Source organism: Engraulis encrasicolus, chromosome 2 (genome assembly GCF_034702125.1).
Source record: "Engraulis encrasicolus isolate BLACKSEA-1 chromosome 2, IST_EnEncr_1.0, whole genome shotgun sequence".
In the NCBI taxonomy this organism is placed as follows: domain Eukaryota; kingdom Metazoa; phylum Chordata; class Actinopteri; order Clupeiformes; family Engraulidae; genus Engraulis; species Engraulis encrasicolus.
In genome coordinates, this window is record NC_085858.1 from 51,299,428 (window position 1) to 51,319,786 (window position 20,359).

At 41.7% G+C, this 20,359-nt stretch overlaps 2 protein-coding genes across 2 annotated transcripts in view; one reads left to right on the plus strand and one right to left on the minus strand.

Moving 5' to 3' along the window:
- Window positions 1–2,050, minus strand: part of arg1 (arginase 1) — a 12,308-nt gene extending 10,258 nt beyond the window's left edge. The window contains exons 1-2 of the mRNA XM_063190540.1: window positions 1,740–2,050; window positions 1,478–1,550 (exon numbers count right to left, since the gene is read on the minus strand). Coding sequence (XP_063046610.1) covers window positions 1,478–1,550; window positions 1,740–1,844 — 178 coding nt within the window. The 5' untranslated portion in view covers window positions 1,845–2,050. The remainder of the gene's footprint in view (window positions 1–1,477; window positions 1,551–1,739) is intronic.
- Window positions 2,051–2,210: 160 nt separating this feature from the next.
- Window positions 2,211–20,359, plus strand: part of LOC134465047 (uncharacterized) — a 37,135-nt gene continuing 18,986 nt past the window's right edge. Inside the window, exons 1-9 of the mRNA XM_063218453.1 lie at window positions 2,211–2,273; window positions 7,299–7,438; window positions 9,164–9,262; window positions 9,519–9,585; window positions 14,946–14,966; window positions 15,539–15,666; window positions 16,240–16,515; window positions 18,533–18,637; window positions 19,061–19,217. Of these exons, the coding sequence (XP_063074523.1) occupies window positions 9,525–9,585; window positions 14,946–14,966; window positions 15,539–15,666; window positions 16,240–16,515; window positions 18,533–18,637; window positions 19,061–19,217 (748 nt within the window). The 5' untranslated portion in view covers window positions 2,211–2,273; window positions 7,299–7,438; window positions 9,164–9,262; window positions 9,519–9,524. The remainder of the gene's footprint in view (window positions 2,274–7,298; window positions 7,439–9,163; window positions 9,263–9,518; window positions 9,586–14,945; window positions 14,967–15,538; window positions 15,667–16,239; window positions 16,516–18,532; window positions 18,638–19,060; window positions 19,218–20,359) is intronic.

Sequence of the window (20,359 nt, forward strand, 5' to 3'; positions counted from 1 at the left end):
CAAATAAATGAACTGAATGGAAATTCTGAAATTATCGTACATCATGTGTTTTTGATCCTACAGAGGACAAAATCATGCTACAAATAGGATAATTATCGAACATGTGGCAACAATGCCTCACTCTTTCCATCCACCTCTCACTCTCTCACACACTGTGACACACACTGTGACACACTGTGACGCGCATGCACGAACGCATGCACGCACGCACGCACGCACGCACACACACACACACACAGTCTTACGGTAAACACCATGCATGCATTCAGTGATTCATTTCCAGTTTCTAAGTGATAAGTAACATTAAGCCGGACACTTGCACTTGTGAAATAGTGACACATTTACCGTAACACGCTCCTTGCTTGACATATGGGTGGTGTAATATACTCAGAGTTGCGCGTAGGCATTGTAGCCAAATAAAAAAGTAACAAAATTGCAACCTTGAGTGCCTCAGCATCTGTCTTCCTGGACCAAGTTTGAGAGCCCCTACACTGATGAGCACCAAGGAAAAAAGGTGAAGACCCAGAAGCACTCCAATTACCTGCTAGTGCTTGATACTTAGAGTTGCAGTTAACTAACCCTTTGGTGAAAGGTGGTTGCATTTGTGTGTGTGTGTGTGTGTGTGTGTGTGTGTGTGTGTGTGTGTGTGTGTGTGTGTGTGTGTGTGTGTGTGTGTGTGTGTGTGTGTGTGTGTGTGTGTGTGTGTTGCCATTTTTAAATGGCAAGGCCCTCGACCAAGGCATCTAGTCCCACTTGATGATGTACTGTAGTATGCATGTAACTGACCGTTGCATTGGATAAAAGCACCTACTAAATGTAAAGTAATAACTATGTAGTCATGTAATGTAATATCTATAGCTATGTAACAGAATTACATGCATTACCTATTACAGAGGTTCCCAACCCTTTCCAACTTGACTAAGCTCTTAAAAGCTACCTGTTGTGTTACGTTTCTCCTCTAGAGAAAAAAACATGACAGCTCAAACCTTCAGCTCAAATCAGCCATGCATGTTCATTTTTTGTTAGATGACCCGATGTATAATCTCCACACCACGACTTAAAGAGTAACACCACCATGGATTGCCACACTCATGCCCAAGTGCCCCATTTTGCATAGCACCCTCTGCGTGCGTGTGGGTGCGTGTGAGTGTGTGTGTGTGTGTGTGTATGTGTGTGTGTGTGTGTGTGTGTGTGTATGTGTGTGTGTGTGTGTGTGTGCCCGGCACCCTCAGCACAAACAGCAATGTTACTGGACACCTGAACTTTGCCAGCCACTTTAAATATTTACGATTGAGCCACACAATCAAGTCTGGCCAATACCTTACATACAGGAAGATGTGACGCCCATACTTGCTATAGCCTGTGATGTGTTGTGTGCGTAATTTTAGAATGACTGAATTGGCTGCATCCAATTTAATTATCACATTGAATAACATTTGCGACTTGTGTGGCAGAGACTAGGATGGAATAGTATTACCTTGCCCTTTAAGTTTCTCCACCAATCCGGCGGCTCGAATGAGATCTGGTCCCTCTTCGACTCCGGCTCTTGGCTGCAGTGACAGTTAAAATATATTAGGGTTTCTTTTTCTTCAAACCAATAGAACACAATTTAGCTTACTGTTTGCATCTGTCATCGACTGTAATTGTAAACGAACTCAGTCTGTCTAGTCAGCGTTGCTGTTGAGCTAACAGAATCCAGCAGCCTATGCACTGCAGAAGGATACCCCCCAAAAATGCACCTGTCCTTTCCAAAAAGGAGCTCCCACGATCCCGACCGAGTGATGCCCTCGCTTGAACGTCTTCAGCATGAGCCGCAGCCCCTCCGAGCCCTTCATGACTGGCATGTCGTGGGACGGACTGCCTGCCGCAGATTGCTGGACACCCCGGAGCGTGCCGCACTTGCAAATCTCAAGCGCACTCGGCTTTACCTACAACGCACACGTGTGATGACACGTTCGCCCGTGCACCACACTGTCACTAGAGGCAGGAGAACAGGCGTGATGGTGGGGATGTTATATGATGGGATAGAGCCGTGCGCCGCCCCAGCACGACGACACATTAGTGGGACCGAGTCATTTTGGGTGGAGATGGGCTAGGATGTAAAGCCACGGCCGGACAGTGGCGTAAATAATTGTCTGACGCAATAAGCGTAATTTGATGACGCTATCGGTCTGTTAATAGTTCGCTGGCCTTTAATGGTTGAGATTATTTTGTGTTTGGTGATCCTTTTTTGCGGTTTGCTATGCACATGTTTTTGGCTGTGGTAATTGGAGGTGGGTTGGATAATTGCTGGATTTTCTTTTATTTTTAAACTTGTACGTGCATTTTTTAAAGTTACAGTCGTGTCATAGGCCTAGGCCTACGTGAAAGTTGAATGAATAGGCCTACCACTATTTGCTCCTTTTCCCCTCTTCCTATCTAAAGCAGCGTCAACGCACCGTGGCAACGGCGCTTTGCACTTGAATCGGTCAAGATATGCTTGTTATATATCTACTCTAGTCAACACAGCCTTTTGCGTCATCACCCCACCATGGACCAGTGAGTTCAGAGTTTATGGGTGCTGGCAGGGCCGTTACACGGCTCTGCTCAAGGTGGCACGTGCGCGCCATCTGCAGGTAATTTTGGATACAACACTGTAGGCCTATACCTGAGGAACGGAGCTGCTCAAGCCCACAAGCTTGTTTGAAATGTCTGGCAACTCAAATTAGACAGGGCTTGATTGGTCATTTGGTTTGTTTTTCTTTTTTTGAGAAAGACCAGTCCTAAATTTAGATGGGGTGGCCCATTTGACTGTATTAATTTAAAACTAGACAGTGGACTGAGCTAATACTAATGTAGGCCTACTAATTTTGTAGAAAATAGGGGGCTGGTGTAAATGCCAAAGATGCCCGGGCCATTTTGAAGTCCAAGTCCAGCACTGAAGTCAGATGTGGCTATTTCAAGTCCAGAAAACATTTCAGTGAGACAGCTACATGCCATCCAGTCATACTCCAGCAAGCAGTCTGTTGAACACAAAAAATATCTTCCAGCAGGTGTCTTATCAGTATGGCTGTTGGCAGCTTAAGCTGGGCTAGGGACAAAGTGTGCCAGAAATGTTATTATAACATACTGAGAGTACATGTCTTTCCCGGAAACAATGAAATGAAATGAAATGAAATGTTCTCTGATGGGCCCTGCCGTGGCCAACTGGTAGGGCACTCGCCTGCCATGTGGCTGACCCGGGTTCGATTCCTGGCAGGGTCCTTTAGGCCTACCGACCCCTTCCCGTCTCTCTCCCAATTCGCTTCCTGTTCACCTCTCACACTGTCCTATCAAATAAAGTTGAAAAAGAACACAAAAAAATAATAATGTTCTCTGATGATGGGAAGTGTGCATTTCCTCACAATCGTCTTTCACCACACAGACACTGTACTTCCAAATGGTTCAAAGAGCCCTTGGGGTGCCTTTATTGTACCCGGGCTCCGCCCTAGCGGTGACGCAACACTAGGGAAGGGAAAATTCACCGATACGTATCGGAAAATCAATACGACCTGTACAGTAGGCAACGGTTGCATCGATTTGCAAACGTCTGCATCGGTAAGAAACGCAAATAAAATCGAGATGCATCGTATCTTGACTGTCCGCATCGGAACAAACCGGATAATATCTCTTAAAACTTTTTAGAAACTGTCAATTTCAGGATTTGTTCTCGTGCGCAACGCACATCACCTTACTCTTGATTCAGACCGCTTCCTCTCGTGCGAGGAGGCGTGACCAAGAAAACAGTATTTTCCATTAAAATTTTCCACTAAATTGGCATCATTGCTTAGGAGCCTGTTATATTTAGCTCTCGTGCTGGACACACTTTTGCTGTTGTGCTGCTCGTGCAGACTGTCCATGAAGTTTAAAAAGTCCAGTTGAAAAGTAGGCCTACACTATTCCAACACATCAGTCCAGTACGCACGTTATTTCCCCCTTGTGATATTAACCCCATTCCCAACATCTAGGCTACTAAATTGTTCTAATTTGGATCAATTGTAGTTGATAAGTTGTTCAGAGCTTACCTGTAAAGTTGTTACATGTCCAGGTCAGTATTCCAACATGAGCAGAAGCTCTGTGGTTTTCCCATTTAAATTTTAAAAAGAGATATACTGTAATTGGCATGGTATTCAGGTATATATTTTTTCATTTTCTCTGCTCAAAGCAATGCGCCCCAGCCAAAATCAGTTCTCACTGCTCTCTGTATGTTTTCCAGTATAGGCTATTTCAAAAGTAATATGCACAGCCAGGGCCGCTGCTAAGGTTTTGGGGGCCTAGGCATAACTGGTCAGGAGGCCCCCTCATAAGTAAATGAAGAGTTCAGATGCAAAACCCCCTAACTCCATTTCTGAAGACCTGCACTTCTATATTTTTAGAGAACCCAGTTGTTGGTTTGGTTTGCATTCATGTACTTGATAATACATATCAATAGTTATATTACATTATTTTATTTTTTTTAAAATGCAATTTTGATAGATATATTTGATAAATAAAAATGAATTAAGATTATTTTCTGAAAAGGCACTTAGGGGGTTTTGCATCTGAACCCTTCAAATACTACTACTACTGCTACTAATCATAATACTAATTCCTGTATTCACAATTACAGTATGTCTGAAGAATGATGGCCCTTTTGATAACTAACAAAAATGTTTTGAAATGTAATGAAATACTTTTTCATGATGTTTTTAGTCAGTCTCAATTTAGGAAGCCACAATTTTGGGGGCAAAGTGGTTGAGGCTTTAAAAGCGCTCCGTTTACTCTGCTTATGCCTAACAGCAGCCTTGTGCACAGCCTTTAATATCAATTTGATATTTTAATCTGTTCTGTATCGCATCGCATCGTACCAAATCGAACTGTATCGCATGGCATTATAATTGCATCGCGCCATATCGAACTGCATCGCAGTAGGTAGGAGAATCGTATCGCATCTTACCACTGGTAATTTCATGAATCGTGAATGTATCGTATCGTTGCCATGTGTATCGAGATGTGCATCGTATCGCTTTGATGATGAAGATTCCCATCCCTACGCAACACCTTCGGCTCAGCTACACTCACTAGGGCCAGGAGCTTGTGTATGAGGATTCGGTTCTCTCCACAGTGGGGAAACTCCACCCACTTTGTCTGGAACCAATCAACTGAGCAATTCCAAGCATCCTGGGTAGAGGCGTGTTCAAGGCAGTGACGTTCTATTGGGACTAAGAAATGTTAGGTTTAAACTTCGGCACAGCCCTCAACCAGTAGCAAGCCGAGGGAGGCGGGTTAACCAGGCCATTTGGAAACACTAATCGTTATAGTCCTGGTCAGACCAGAATCACGGTGCGTGATCTGAAGTCTATGAAAATCAGGCAACCTTTATTGGTGCCTTTTAGAAATTACGTCATCACTGACTGCGCAACATGCACTGTGGTATCAAACACATAGACACACATACAAACAGACAGTGCAGAGAGCGAAGAGCAAAGACCTGCCATCATGTAGCGTGCAAGGTTGTAAAAAATAGAGATCCTCAAAGTGCACTTGTTACACTATTCCGAGAGGGAACAGGCTGTTCCAGACGCATATGAGATGTTTGTGGTTACAAGAAGTTAAATGTAAAGACTGGACTGAGGACACCATTGGGAATGCCTGTGTCTGTGGTGCCCACTTCATATCTGAAGTTATCATGACCATCCATTTTCTTATTTTGGAGAAAACACCTGGCTAGTTTCTTTACAAATGTACGGTACATGGTCGAATCTGCTCCAACAATGGCCACGCAGGCTGATTACCTCACACCTGTGTACAAACAATAAAGGGATATACTGTATATGCCATCTATAGTAAAGTATGTGAAGCACTTTAAACTGTTCTCCACAAAGTTTCACCCACATCCGTTCATAACTTTTGGAGTTATCCTGCTGACAGACAAACCAATGTGACCAAAATCATACTGTAAACTCCTTGGCAGAGGTAATAATAATAGTAGTAGTAATAATAAGAGCTTCATTTCATATAAGCCTTGTGCCTTTCTAAACACCCAATGCCGCTTAACGTGTGTGTGTGTGTGTGTGTGTGTGTGTGTGTGTGTGTGTGTGTGTGTGTGTGTGTGTGTGTGTGTGTGTGTGTGTGTGTGTGTGTGTGTGTGTGTGTGTGTGAGGAGAGAGAGAGAGAGAGAGAGAGAGAGAGAGAGAGAGAGAGAGAGAGAGAGAGAGAGAGAGAGTGTGTGTGTGTGTGGTGTGTGTGTGTGTGTGTGTGTGTGTGTGTGTGTGTGTGTGTGTGTGTGTGTGTGTGTGTGTGTGTGTGTGTGTGTGTGTGTGTGTGTGTGTGTGTGTGTGTGTTTAACTCTCTGGAGTCCGAGTGCCTGGCAATTTGACACTTCTCCAAAAACACATCTGTACACTCTGTGAGTGTTTGTGAAGTGACACCATTAAAACCCTTGAAACTTCTAGTTTTCATATATATATATTGAAGAAATTATATAGCTGGCCATTTTTAAATTTAAAGAGAGTGAAAACAAATCTTTGGATTTTCTGCAATCTCTGACTGCAGCAGCCTCCGAAGTCACACTTATCTTTATTCACATGTAAAGTACCCAGTGTGTGAGTGGCTATACAGAGGTGTTAACACACCCCTTTCAACAAGCAGAAACAAAATACTCTGTGGGAAAACAAAGACAATGCCCTGCCAGAGCACATGGCAAGTGACAGGGGGGTCGGGGCCATCAGGGGTGTTGCCCACCCATCTCATTAGTATTCTGAATAACAGAATAACAGATGCAGTACCTTGACATACAATTACTTTTTTACACTTTGCACGGAAACAACAAAACATTTCAAAATGCTCTTTGCACTTTTATGCAGCCAACACCTTTGCTTACAAGGTTGAAACTTCAAAAGTCTTGGCTATTGTGCTTTCTTGCACTGTTCGAAGACTTCTGAAACCGTTTCTTTTGTACAGTTGTGTTTACACTCAATTTAAATAAAACATGTTTGTTTTACATTCACTTTACTATCATATTCTTTTTTGTTAGGCGTTTCAGAATACAACCATATGTGCCACATTAGTATAGATGTTTACAGTTAATTGAAATACTTGAAAAAAGTAAAGGTGTTCCAAACTGCCTGAAAGCCTCTGAGAGGCCCTAGACTCCAGACAGTTAAGTGCATGTACTAAGCTCTCCTTAACAGGGAGAATGAAGGAAGTAGACCATATAAAGTATAATGGGGGTGCAGGTATTAGTGCATGTCATAGCCATAACAAAGCCATTATGCTGTTGTTCCTTCTGTGGTTTTCAGATGACTCAGGCTACTCACCACCAGTCAAGCATTCAGAGATCAGCCCAGATGTAAGAGAGATACAGTGCATACAAGAACCTGCCTCACCAGTGACTAAAGTTACTGTGCAGACAGGTTGTCTGGAGCAATCTAAAGCATAGGTACTACACATCTTTATGTATGACTCTCTCTCTCTCTCTCTCTCTCTCTCTCTCTCTCTCTCTCTCTCTCTCTCTCTCTCTCTCTCTCTCTCTCTCCCCCCCCCCCCCCCCACACACACACACACACACATTTTTTTGTCCCTAAATTCCTTTTCAAACATTTGATTTCCGGAGTAATTCCACACTCTGATTCCACTATGTGTGTAGGCCTACTTATTTTATTCTACTCCTAACTAAACTGCCAAGTATATCTGCCTTGCTATGCGCCAAGTTACTGTTCAGACAGGTGGTCAGACTATACGCCTACATGTATTTGTGAGGGAAGTTCTCTGTGCATGTGTCTATTGTCCTACTGAAAATATTACAGTAGCCTACACAACACTTGTCTTGTAAGTTATGAGTATTGTATCTGAGTCCCTATGGTCTATTGGCCGAATGAAAACATTGCAGTACTTCAGCTGACTGTTCAGACATGACTAAACCCACATGTATGGTCTGACGTTATCTCGGTTGGTGTGGCCTGACATGGTCTGACTGTGGAGAGACGTGGATTGACTGATTTGCATGTGTCTGTTTGTGTAGTAACAGTAACACATCTTTGGTGCGTACTGAGACGTACAGCCATACTACACACATCAGTATTGCCTTACTATCTTTGGTATTGCTGTGGTCCTCCAAGTAGCCTATTGCAATGTTTAACTGGTGGGTCGCCACCCAAAAGTGGGTCATGGTTGGGAAGCTTTGGTTTACATATACTGTATATTACCAGTAATTCACCCTTTTCTCACACATGCAGTTGTCGCTATCTGGTGCACATGTTGCACACAAATGTAATTTGGGAGGATCCTGTGGAGGGATTGGCAGCTGCCATTAATGCTCCCACCTTAGTGGAGATTAAATCCCTCCTACCCATTCACCTGTCTTGAGTGAATGCTATCAAATAGTCCCACCTCCTCCCCATACTCCTCCATTTCACCAGAAGTCCCACTCTACCATCCCTCTACACACAGGGAGGTGCAAGTGGATCTCATCCCACATGATCTCCGCTCAGAGCATCCGGGGGCCGAGGCCAGTTAACGCAAGACACACATGCTTACTGTTTTACACCAAGCACTCAAATGGCAAACTTGTGAATTACAATGCAGTCTTTGAACACATTTGAAAGTTTGGCCCATGATTGTGAAGTAGGCATAGGCCTACATTACGTCAGCTTAAAATGCAGCTAAGTCAGTCAGTGGCCACAAGAATAAACAGCAAGAAAGACACAAATTTGGACTGTGAAAACTACAAACCTTTTTTAAACCCAATCCATTTACACAACGTAAAGGAAACTAAGGTCAGCACAGAATATACAGTAGTGCGATGTCTAACCTGAAAGGCATGCAGAAGTATCTCAGTCTGAGACAAGAGGGGGAAAACCCTTGGCGATGACCACACAAGGGCATACAGTATCCTCAGAGAACTGACACATAACAGTATTAATTGATTTAAAGTCAATCACACATGAATAAAACATTGAGCAGCAGTGGTGCGGTAAGAGGTAATGATTAATGTAGTCATGAGAGAGAGAGAGAGAGAGAGAGAGAGAGAGAGAGAGAGAGAGAGAGAGAGAGAGAGAGAGAGATGAGAGAATGTTGTTGGCCTGGATACCAGGAAGGTGAAGTGGGTGTGGTTCTCTAGAAGTATAATATCCTGACATTGCCAGCCCTTATCTACGTCTTTCAGAGGGGTTTGCCATATCAGACTAGATGCATAAGTCTCTTCACCTGTTAACCCTATGTCTGTGATGTTGCTGAATCCCAGACTGTAGTGGAAGCTCGGCAGGTGAGTGCCCCTGTTTCGCTCTCCATTATTAAATTATATAGGCCTATGACTATCAATGTATGACAGTTACTATGATTATTAGAATGATGTATATAGGATTATATATATGATATGATTGTTACAATTTTATTAGAATTATTATTTTATTAATATTTCGTTTTGTTCAGTTTAGGAGGGGGTCACAAGAGTTATTTTTAAAGCTAACATACAAGCTAACATTCATGACATCAATATCACTTCTGTTGTCTTCTGTCAGGTTTCCATGATGAGAGCTGGTAAAAAGATGACCAATCCCCTTTCACTGTGTCTTCTCATGGCAATAAGTAAGATTTCTCAGTCTGTTCAAGAGAATTGTTTTTTTTGTTTTTTTTTTTTTTGCTTTGTTTGGTGGGAACATTTCTGTCATTACTCTTCAAGCAACACATTTGACTCTGGATTGTGCGACCACGTGTTGCTGACATAAAAGTCCTTTAAATATCTCCAAGTACCCCAACACACACCAAGAAACTAACCCAATGTTTAAGACTGTATAACATATGCATATTAGTTTGGTACCAGCAGAGATACATTCGCTGTAAAAAATGCCTGTTGAAATTACGGCAAAAAACTGTCAAATTGCAACAGTCAGTGACCGTAAAATGTAAAACAGTTTATCTCTGTACTAAATATGGCAAGCCACTATTTAGTCAAAAAGCGCTACATAACTTTATTTTTGACAGGTGTCATATGTAGAAAATACTGGACTGTTCTCTGTAAATGAAGATATTGGAAAATACCGTTAAGTGAGATGAAGTAGTCAAGAAACGGTACATAACTTTATTTTTCACTGGTGTCAATATGTAGAAAATACTGAACTGTTCACTGAAAAAACGGTACATGACTTTATTTTTCACTGGTGTACACATATGTACACAGCAAATTTGCCAGAGTTCGATTGATCAGAGTTAGACTGGTGTTCAGCCAAAATCTAAACATCAAGAGTTGCAGCAACACTACAGAGTGTTATTTGACTCCTCTGGATCCGAGTTGTTGAGCTAAGAGAGCTAGAGAGTTAATGTTTAACTCCCTTGAGAGTTATGAAAAACATGCCTCCCCAATTTTCAAATGTTTTGGCAACATGAGCAGCCATTTTTGTTGAGTTCCCTATAAGTGAACCAAACTCAATCCTCTGTTAGTGAACCAAATTGTGAACCAACAGACAAAGAACTCTGTTCTGCTTTTCTTCACATTGTGTATACTACAAAAAATAGGTGCTCTTTCTGGTCGTGTTAGGCTTTTTGTCCTCTTTTAGTCCAATAGATCTCTTGTGATTGCACTTGTTCCAGGTGTAACTTGTCAAACCACTGATAGGCTGGTTGTAACAGGCAGAGTTTGATGTCAACACGCTATTTGATTAGTAGCCATCAATGAGTATTAACTTAGAGTACAACCCTCTGCATGTGTTCTAGTTCATCCTGCGAAAAATTCTCCACCGCAATAATTTTTTCCCTTATTGGACTTTGAGGCTTTGCCATCAGAGTTTTCGATTGAGAGGCAAATTGACACAGTAAACCTCTTCAAAATTCAGAATATCTTTTTTTGCATTCCTCCTACCCAACAGAAAGCAATGGAGGTTATAATGAATTGAATATTAATTACTCCACAGAAAACATATTGCCTGTCTGCTTGGCTCCAGGTGCCTCCACGTTGTAGATTTGACAACAATGAAGCTGGCGACTGAATAAACTGTGCAACAGTTAAGGACTGCAAATGGCAACAGTTTGCACATTTTGCAGTAATTCACTGTAACTTATTATTTCTCCGGTAACAGCCTACAGTTTAACCTCATTTAATGTGTAAAATATACCTATAGGCTAGTATAATCTGAAAAAGTCTACCTGGGACAGTAATCCCTTGAGCTCTTAGAAGTAGCCCAGTCTATTTGAAACTGTCATTCTACCCCATCCAAATCAATCTATCAATCAATTCCTGACCTCACCTGAGTGCTAAGGGCTGTCATGCAATGATTAACTTACTGCCTGCACCTGCCAAATGCTTCATCACTCGGGTCACATGGTTCACTTGAACATGTATTTAAACAGGGACTGGTGCATTGTACTGCTCACAGGTTGCTAGCTAGCTAGCTGGCTGGCTGGCTGTAAGGCCGGCTGGCCGGCTGGCCGGCTGCTGGCCTGCCCTCACCTGGCCGGCCCGGCTAGCAGGTCACGTTGTAAGGGTGGCTGCATGGTGGCTTGCTAACTAGCTTGTTTGTTAGCTTGCTTGCCCCGCTAGCTTTGGCCTTCATTTTCCTTAAGGTTATTTTCAGGCCTTTTTTAAATAAAGAATGGATTTGCATACCCTTCATTGATGATACTAGACTGGTCCACCTGCCTGCACTAGGCAATCTGGCAATTGGGCATTTATTTAGGTATCTAATTAAGTTGATGTTTATTGGACTCCAATGAGTAGAATCAGTCTAATCAGTTGTCTGTGATTGCAACTCTATAATTGGACTCACCTGAGTATAATCAGTCCAATCAGTTGTCTGATTGTAACTCTATAATTGAACTCACCTGAATATAATCTGTCCAATCTGTTTTGGCAACCACTTCTGCCATAATTTTACCGTAAAATGTAAAAAAAATAATACCGTTATTTATTTAACGGTAGGCTTTGGCAACCACTGCTGCCATAATCTTACCGTAAAATGTAAAAAGGAAATATACCGTTATTTGTTTAAAGGTAGACTTTGGCAACCACTGCTGCCAGCAATGTACCGTAAAAACAACAGTTCTTTTTTTACTGTGTTGTCAATCAATTCAAAAGACCTTTTGGAATATCATAGAATATCATTGGATCATAGGAACATCATAGGATTTCAAATATGCTTGAAGTAGTGTGCACATAATGAAGAAAAGGTTTATGTAGCTCCCGTGGAACAGGTTTGGGTGTATATGGTGTAATGTATTGTCTATGAATTCTTTCCATACTGACTTAAATTGCTCATTTTGTTGGAGAGAGAGAGAGAGAGAGAGAGAGAGAGAGAGAGAGAGAGAGATCTAACTTTGATTAAATGTATGTAAGTGTGTGCTCTGTATGGTTAATATACAGTATGTGCAATGATGTGTGTAATGTCTGTGTTTTTTTGTATTTATGTATAGGCCTATATGCTGGACTGGACACCTTAATTTCCCTCGGGATTAATAAATAATAGGCTACTCTACTCTACTTTTTCAGAGGTCAATGACACATGTAATTCACTGAATTTGAAATAGAACTGAAATTGTCAGTAAAAAAAGTATAGTGTGGAAAGTGTACTGTTCTAAAAAATTTGATTGATAGTGTATATTGGATTAAGTGCTACTCCTTTCTCTCATTTGTCATGTTCATCTACATGGGGCTCAAAACAGTCTTTCTTCAGGAACTGGTTTCTCTTCATTCATGGCCTTATTAGTCAGTCTCCTGAAATAATACAGTAACCCTCCCACATACTTGGCCTGAGGTGATTTTGCAACTTATTTTATGGTTGTTCCTATGACGCTATTTGGATCTCATCAGAGCCATACAGAGGGAGAGTTGCGCGATTGGAGGACCAGGAATTAAATTGCAGCCCCACCTTTCAACGAGATAAGGTCGTGCCTAAAGTGGCTGTCTTTCCATGGACTCAACATAGAACCACCACATTAGCAGCCAAAAATAAGGACTAATGAACTATACTGTGGGGTAATCACCACAAATATGTAAACTATCAACTGTCTCTGTGGTGATAATCACAACAGTTTTACCATCTGTGATGTTTGTCCACCAGCAGCGACCAGGTAGGCAGACAGAGCAGGAGATGTAGCCTACAGTTGCCTATAGAAGAGATACAGCTACGGTACTACAGAAGGGACCCTGCATCATTTGAGGATAATAAAATGTATTGGAGAGCTATTTTATCTACCGCCTTCAGGGCAATTGCTGACATTCCCTCTGTGAAAATGATTCATAGCATGGTACTGTGTTTGTTTTTGGACCATGGCTGTCTTGTCACCCCGGTGCACATTTCTTTGCGATTGGAGTCACAATAGCCTATTCATCTGCCGTAGTTGTGTGGATGGTTACACGAGGTATCCCAAATGATCAGTTAATCCACAATGAGTGTGCAAATTTTGATGCCATAAGTGCTGTATATAATATAATGGGATGCAGTTGATGGATTGTGTCAACATTCTATTGCTGTAGTAGCAACCATCACCCAAAAGTTTGCCTTTAATTAGTTTTGGCCTTTGCCCACATCATTAGAATTGTTAGTGTTCAGGGCGCTAAATAGAGCAAAATGTTCTAAAAAAAAACAAAAAAACATAGCTAAATCGCTTATTTTCATGTATTTCACACTATTTAAACAGACTAGAACAAATATTTGAAAAATATGGATGTTCCATTTATGTTTTATACACCTAACACAATGTGGGGTCAAATTGACCCCAAGGAACACGGATGTAACCAAAATGCGTACAGCATTTAAGAAAAACATTTTTGTGGAAATTTCCCTTTCGTCACATTTACCCCATCTATTTAGGTAAAGTCATCAAATATGAAGCAAAAGAAATATGTAGGCCCATATTTTTCAGACGTTAAACATTGATTGTGGTCAAATAGACCCCAATGATAACAGCAGGAGGGTTAAGATTTTTTTTAAATGTTAACAAAAGCTGCCCCCATTAGAATAGCTCATATCTCGGAAAGGGCTGAGCCAAAAAATGCAGCATCACCGGGTACTGACAAGTCAAGGGTAGCGTAGCGTGAGCAATACAACAGCACATTGAAATTGGCAGGAGTGCTCCTTTATCAACCCTCAGACCAATTTATTTTCACTCTGTCGGTTTGTTTGTGTCTGTCAGTCTATCAGTTGGAAAATAACGTTAGCTGTGGAAAAACCAGGTCAAGTAGAAGGTCAAAGGCTATTCTTTTTTTTTTCTTTCAGAAAAGATAAGCAATGCCATAAGTGGTTCCCCTGTCAATCATGTATTTCAGAAGGCTCAAGGACTACTTGTAACCATTAGAAAGACACCTGCAAGGTTTAGACCAAGGCTATCCAACAGGTTTTGGATGGCAGCCAGCACTGTCATCGTTATTCTGAATACTCCCTTTTTCCACCCATCCGGATGACTCTCAACCCCACTCTGCTCATATTTCCTTTATTACTTTTATTTACGTATACACATTCAGAGGATTAAGATGCATTATTAGTGGTCCTGGTTAAACATGTTTTTTTTGCCATTTTGCCAAGACCCACCTACGGTATTGTGTGGTGTGAGAATGCACATTACTTATCAGTGTCATGACTGCTGGTCAAGGAAAGTGTGTTATGATATGAATCTGATTACTCATCATCTCTGTGGAATATGCACATGGCATTACGAGATATATCAGCGTCATGACTGCTAGTCATGGGAAGCGTTATGACATGAATCTCTGGTCATCAGATCTTATGGAATTACTGTATGTATGTTGGACAATGATAAACTATAAGATCAATTCAATATGCTTATGTTGTGTCCTTCCCTTTTTTTGTTTTGTTTTTTTATTCACTTGGTTTGACCTGTCAAAGGCCTGTCTATTGTTGTCTGTCTTGTGTCGTGCTTTACTGTGATATGGATCCTCCTGGGTCTGGAATACAGGAAGAATTGAAGTTGAAATTGACTTTGTTCTTCCCCAACAGGTGTGAGTGCCACTGTTCAGGGTAGGGGTCACCTTTCCTTTGCTTTGTCCTCCTGTCTCACCTGTCCTTCCAGTTCTGGGGTGCGTTTCTTAACAGTATTGTTGCTAACTACATTAGCAACTTAGTTGGTTCCAATCATAGATTGTATGGTTCTGATACAGTTTCCTATTGGCAACCAAGTACAGTGCTGACTGGTTAGCAACAATGCTGTTGGAAAAGTCCAAATTAATTTCTTCATCCCAAGTGGGCAATTTGGTTGCAGACAGGGTGACTTATCACACATCAACGGTGGACACAAAACAAATGGGCGATGGTATTACATACAGGAACATATACCATAGCCTACCTCAGAAGACATATAACAGTACAAGAATTGATCAGCATGAAATAGGCTATCCACCTTTATTAAGGCTACCACATGGAATTAATTTAATCAGACAGAAATAATCTGATTATTGACTTCAAAAAAGAAGTTTCATCTTGTATTATTACTAATCCTGAACTGATTATTATTAAACTAATTATTGTCCCATGTAAATCATTAACCATTTACCACCTGCTTCAATTAATTGTATTTTTTGTAACTTGTTTAGGTATATTTTATCCTTTTGGATCAGCAGTCGGGGATACTTTTAATTCCCGTGAGGATGACAGCAGTTCCCCAAATATTACACTGGCTGCCTCGTTCCCTTTCTTCGGCAGAACATACCAGCAGATTCATGTAAGCAAAATTCCAGAGAATAAGTATACATTAAATCAGCATAGCATTATCATTTTTCCAGTTACAGGTGGAACCATATGTTGTTTGTCACAGTTTTGAGTTTAAACAAGGCTAACTGCAGTCTACATACATTTCATTACAATGTGCAGGAATGAAATAGTCAAAAATGTTATGTCGACATACATTATTTATCATGCTGGCACAAGTTGCCTGTGACGTTTGGCTCTTTGGCTAATATCCTAAACCGTGTGGCCCTTGGCCCACCCCTTCTATAGGCTGGACAAAAGAGGCTGCATCTGCACTTCTGAACGTCCTTGTCAGTTATCACATGTGTGTGGAATCATATTCAATTCAAAGGTATACTATACCTTTCACCTTGATGCAAGTTGAGGAACTAGTGAAATGACTATGGACTGAATACAAACAGTAGCTTGGAAAAAAATAATTTCGAAAAACCTGTTGCTTTAACCAAATAGTAAGGCCTATACCCCAGCACAGCAAGCACATATGAACATATGAGAAGGAAAGAAGTTGAAGAAAACTATGGTGTTTGTTTTATTTCCCCCTCTAAAGGTTAATCACAATGGACATCTTACATTCAACCAGCCAGACACAACTTTCTCACCGCCTGAATTTCCTTCAACTTCAAAGGATATCATTGCCGTCTTTTGGACAGACATAGATAATCGCGAGAGGGGAAACATTTCCTATCAGCAGTACACTACTGGTGATGTGCTTCACACAGCAACACGAGACATCAACTCCTACTTCCCACACCTGACCTTCACTGCTTCCTGGGTGTTTGTAGCTACTTGGGACAGGGTAGCCTATTTCTCCAGAACTCAAACAGTAAGTCATTTTTATGTAGCTTATTTCGGCAAGTTACTCATTTTAGGCAATGACATAAACTTCACCTGTAGGCCAACTTTAAAGATGCATGTGTAATACTTAAGCAGTTTATTTCCAGAAATCATGATGCCCATTAACAAATGTTACCTTTTTCATGAATACTTACCACCACCCTCAATTACTTAGTATGACTGGGAAAATGGCATTTTTCATTCATGAAAAGGGGGATCTTCTCCATGGTCCGCCATTTTTATTAAAGTGAAAAAGAAATCCGCGTCACTGCTTGTCTACTGTGTATTTAATAGAGCAACGGTTGCTCTATTAAATACACAGTAGACAAGCAGTGTCGCTGACTTCTTTTTCACTTGGATTTACTCTCATTGTCCTGCACCTGGCCCATCGGGTGGGACAGCACAGTTTCAATGAGTACTCTGGCCACCATCTCACACAGTGCACCTTTAAATCCATTTTGATAGCATAATCATTCAGGCTCAGGCTGTAGAGCAGTGGTGTCAAATAGAGAATGACACGGGAGTGGATTTTCACTCCCGTCCCATCCTGGTCCCAGAAAAAAAATCCCATCCCGTCCCGTCCCGGAGTGGAGTAAAAGAAACAAATCCCATCCCGTCCCGTCCTGAAAAGAATGTCTCCCAATCCTGCCCACTCCCACTCAAAATCAACCCCACTCCCGTTTCGTCTAAAAACGAGGCTTTTTTTGTTCGTTCTTTAAAGACAAAATACGCAGCATTCCCGCACCTGTTCATTTTGTATTCCCGCTCCTGCCCGCTCCCATTCATCTTTATTCCCGCTCCTGCCCGTTCCCATTCATTTTTAAAATTTTGACCCCATCCCGCGGGAATCCAGCAGGACCCGCGGGACCCACGAGAATTCCTGAAAAATGTCATCCTCTAGTGTCAAACTCAAATTGACTGAGGTCCAAAATCAAAATCTGGAATGAGGTTGTGGTCCAAACTCCACATTTATTTTAAAAAATGGACTACAATTGTAGGTATATACATACACTAATAGTTGAATTGCAAACACACTCTTTCCCATTATGGTAGTTCAAATGTGTCTGCACATCCTGTGATACACCAAAGTTCATATTCAAGTCTTGTTATGCTATACCGTACATTCATGGTGTATGTGGGTCAACCGAAATAAACATTTTAAATGATCTTGCGGGCCGAATAAAATGGCTCCGTGGGCCATATTTGGCCCTCGGGCCTGAGTTTGACATCCCTGCTCCAGATCATGTGTTTCTACTGAAACAGTGTTGTCAGTAAAAAATAACATTTATTTACATTTTCTATACATAGCCAAGTATTTTCATAAACTGGCATTTCCTTTCCTCCATTTTCCTTTATTCACACACCATCTCTAAAGTAAAATACATGCTGTTGAGAGCTATCTATCATCAATACTTTCAGCCTGTGGTTGGTGGTGCCGAGGGGCAGATAAAGACATTCAAGTGTGCATTTTTACTTACATGCAAGTGCAAAACCAGAGTTTTAAGAAAGAAAAGAACAATATCAGTTTGTGTTGTGGCGTCTCCATGTGCCATCTCCAGGCCGTGGCATGTTAGTGCACAGCAGAGCCATGGCCTGATTAGGCGAATAGTGATTATCTCCACCTGCGGGCAGGTGTAGGCTTTAAAAGCCATCCTCTCCCTCTCTCTCATGAGGCACTCTGACCTCAACTTCACCACTGGCTCTTTCTTGCGCTCCTCACTTCTATACCCTCACTCTTCTGATTCTTTCTTTACAGCTCACATATTGATACTGGCGCACACATTGCATACATCATTCACTCTCACACACCCGTTCATTCATTCCCCTAGACACTGTTTTCATTGATGATTGTTGTTCAATAAAAATTACATTGAACTTTGAATCTTTGTGTGGTCTCCTCTTCATGTTGCGCCCTCAAAACGAGCTGGGGTTGTAACAGTGTGGCACAGATGAAGGTTATGTATAAACAGGATCTTACTTTCTGCATCCCTGGTTTATGTTTTCAGGAGGCAACCTTCCAGGTGGTTCTCATATCAGATAGTAGTCTGTCTTTCGTGCTTATGAACTATGGTGACATCGCTTCACCTCCATCCACCATCGACCATCCACAGGTGAGGCCACCATCACCATTCTGCAGTTGTTTATACTTTTGTGAATTGAAATATTAGAGATAGCCCGCTTGGCTAGCAGAGGGAGTAGTGGACTTTTTTCGCAGGGCCACGGGACGGGGACGAATTATGACTCCATGGGCCCCTGGGCCAGACAACAAGGGCCCCTGTGACTCTTGTGCCCCTGGGTCTAGGCAGAGGCGCATCTTGCCACCAGGCAAGGCAGGCAGCCGATTGGGGCCCCCAAGCCCCTATATAAGCCCATACTCTAGTCTACAGTAGTAGTGATTTTGGATAAAATGTCCATTCTTTTGCATTTTCGCTTGGGGCCCCACCTGCCCCTAGAATCGCCTCTGGGTCTAGGCCAGTCCTTGAGTGTACAGTGTAGTTCTGTAACAGTATTTTTCTCCTGTATATCCTCTCTAGATTGGATACGACACTATTGCCTCCACACACTATGGCTCTCTACGCTCCTGCTATGTGAATGGCACAATTGATAGTGTGAACCTGAACTCCTCCAGCAATGTTGGCGTAGCAGGACGGTGGGCTTTTGTGACCTCACTGCAATCTACTGTCTTCAGCTGTGAGTTCAGCTTTATTTCCGTTCTCTAGGGGTTTTCCAGTGAGTTGGTAAGAGATCATATGCCTCACAAGTCCATGATCATGTGATTCCAGTGTCAATGGTCATAATTGGACATACACAGACCCATGGAATTTAGAGTTGTGACAACCGGAAGTCGGTTGGTGATGTGATTCATGTAGATTCAAATAGTTGTAGGTAGCGGTTTTATCTTCATTAGAGATTAACACAGAACCCCCACATAGCAAGCAAAGATGAAGTAGAAATGAATTATGCCTTTACTGCATTTTCTGTATATGCCCACTTTCTCAAACAACTATGTTCCAACTATGATGGAACTACAGAGGTTATATGTAAATGGACGATGTTCATTTACAAAAAAAAATGTAAACAAACGCTACCCCCATTAGAACAGCTCATATCTCGGAAAGGGCTGAGCCGAAAAATGTGGCATCAACGGGTACTGACAAGTCAATGATAGTGTGAGCAATACCACAGCATATTGAAATTGACTGAAGTGGTCCTTTAAGTTTAAGGTCAATGGAATTGACCAAACTCTTACTTCCGTGGCTCTGGATTTAACCAAATGCAAGAAGCTCAAAATGTCCCCTGAACCGTGCAGACCAGCAGTATCAAAGACCAGTTGCCTATCAAAGGAGTGAAATGACATCTACCTCTATATCTGTGGAATCTCAGTAGATGGAGCCATACTTCAACCCTGAAATCCCATTGTCTTGAGTCGTCCTGCACGTGAGAAGCAACCACTTGCTCACAGCACCATGCATCAATTTTAACCCAGACATCTCTATATCATGTCTGATCACAAAACAAGTAGAATGATCCCACCTACTGAGATGCCACAGATATAGAGGTAGATGTCAAGGCAAAAGGGTTTCTGTAAGTCCCATTCTTCACTGTCAAAATGTAAGCCGCACGCTGTTTGATTAATAACGGTTAGGTACCTAGAAAACTGGCCATCATACATCAATCTTAATGTCTGCAGAGTGGGTTAATGTCACATTTGTTGACACACAGTTATTATTCAGTGTTAAATCAACACTTAGATGATTTGACATCTTCTAGATTGCATTTCTAGATTGCATAGAGTACTTTCTAGATGTTGAATTGAGTTTTTTATTTTTTAT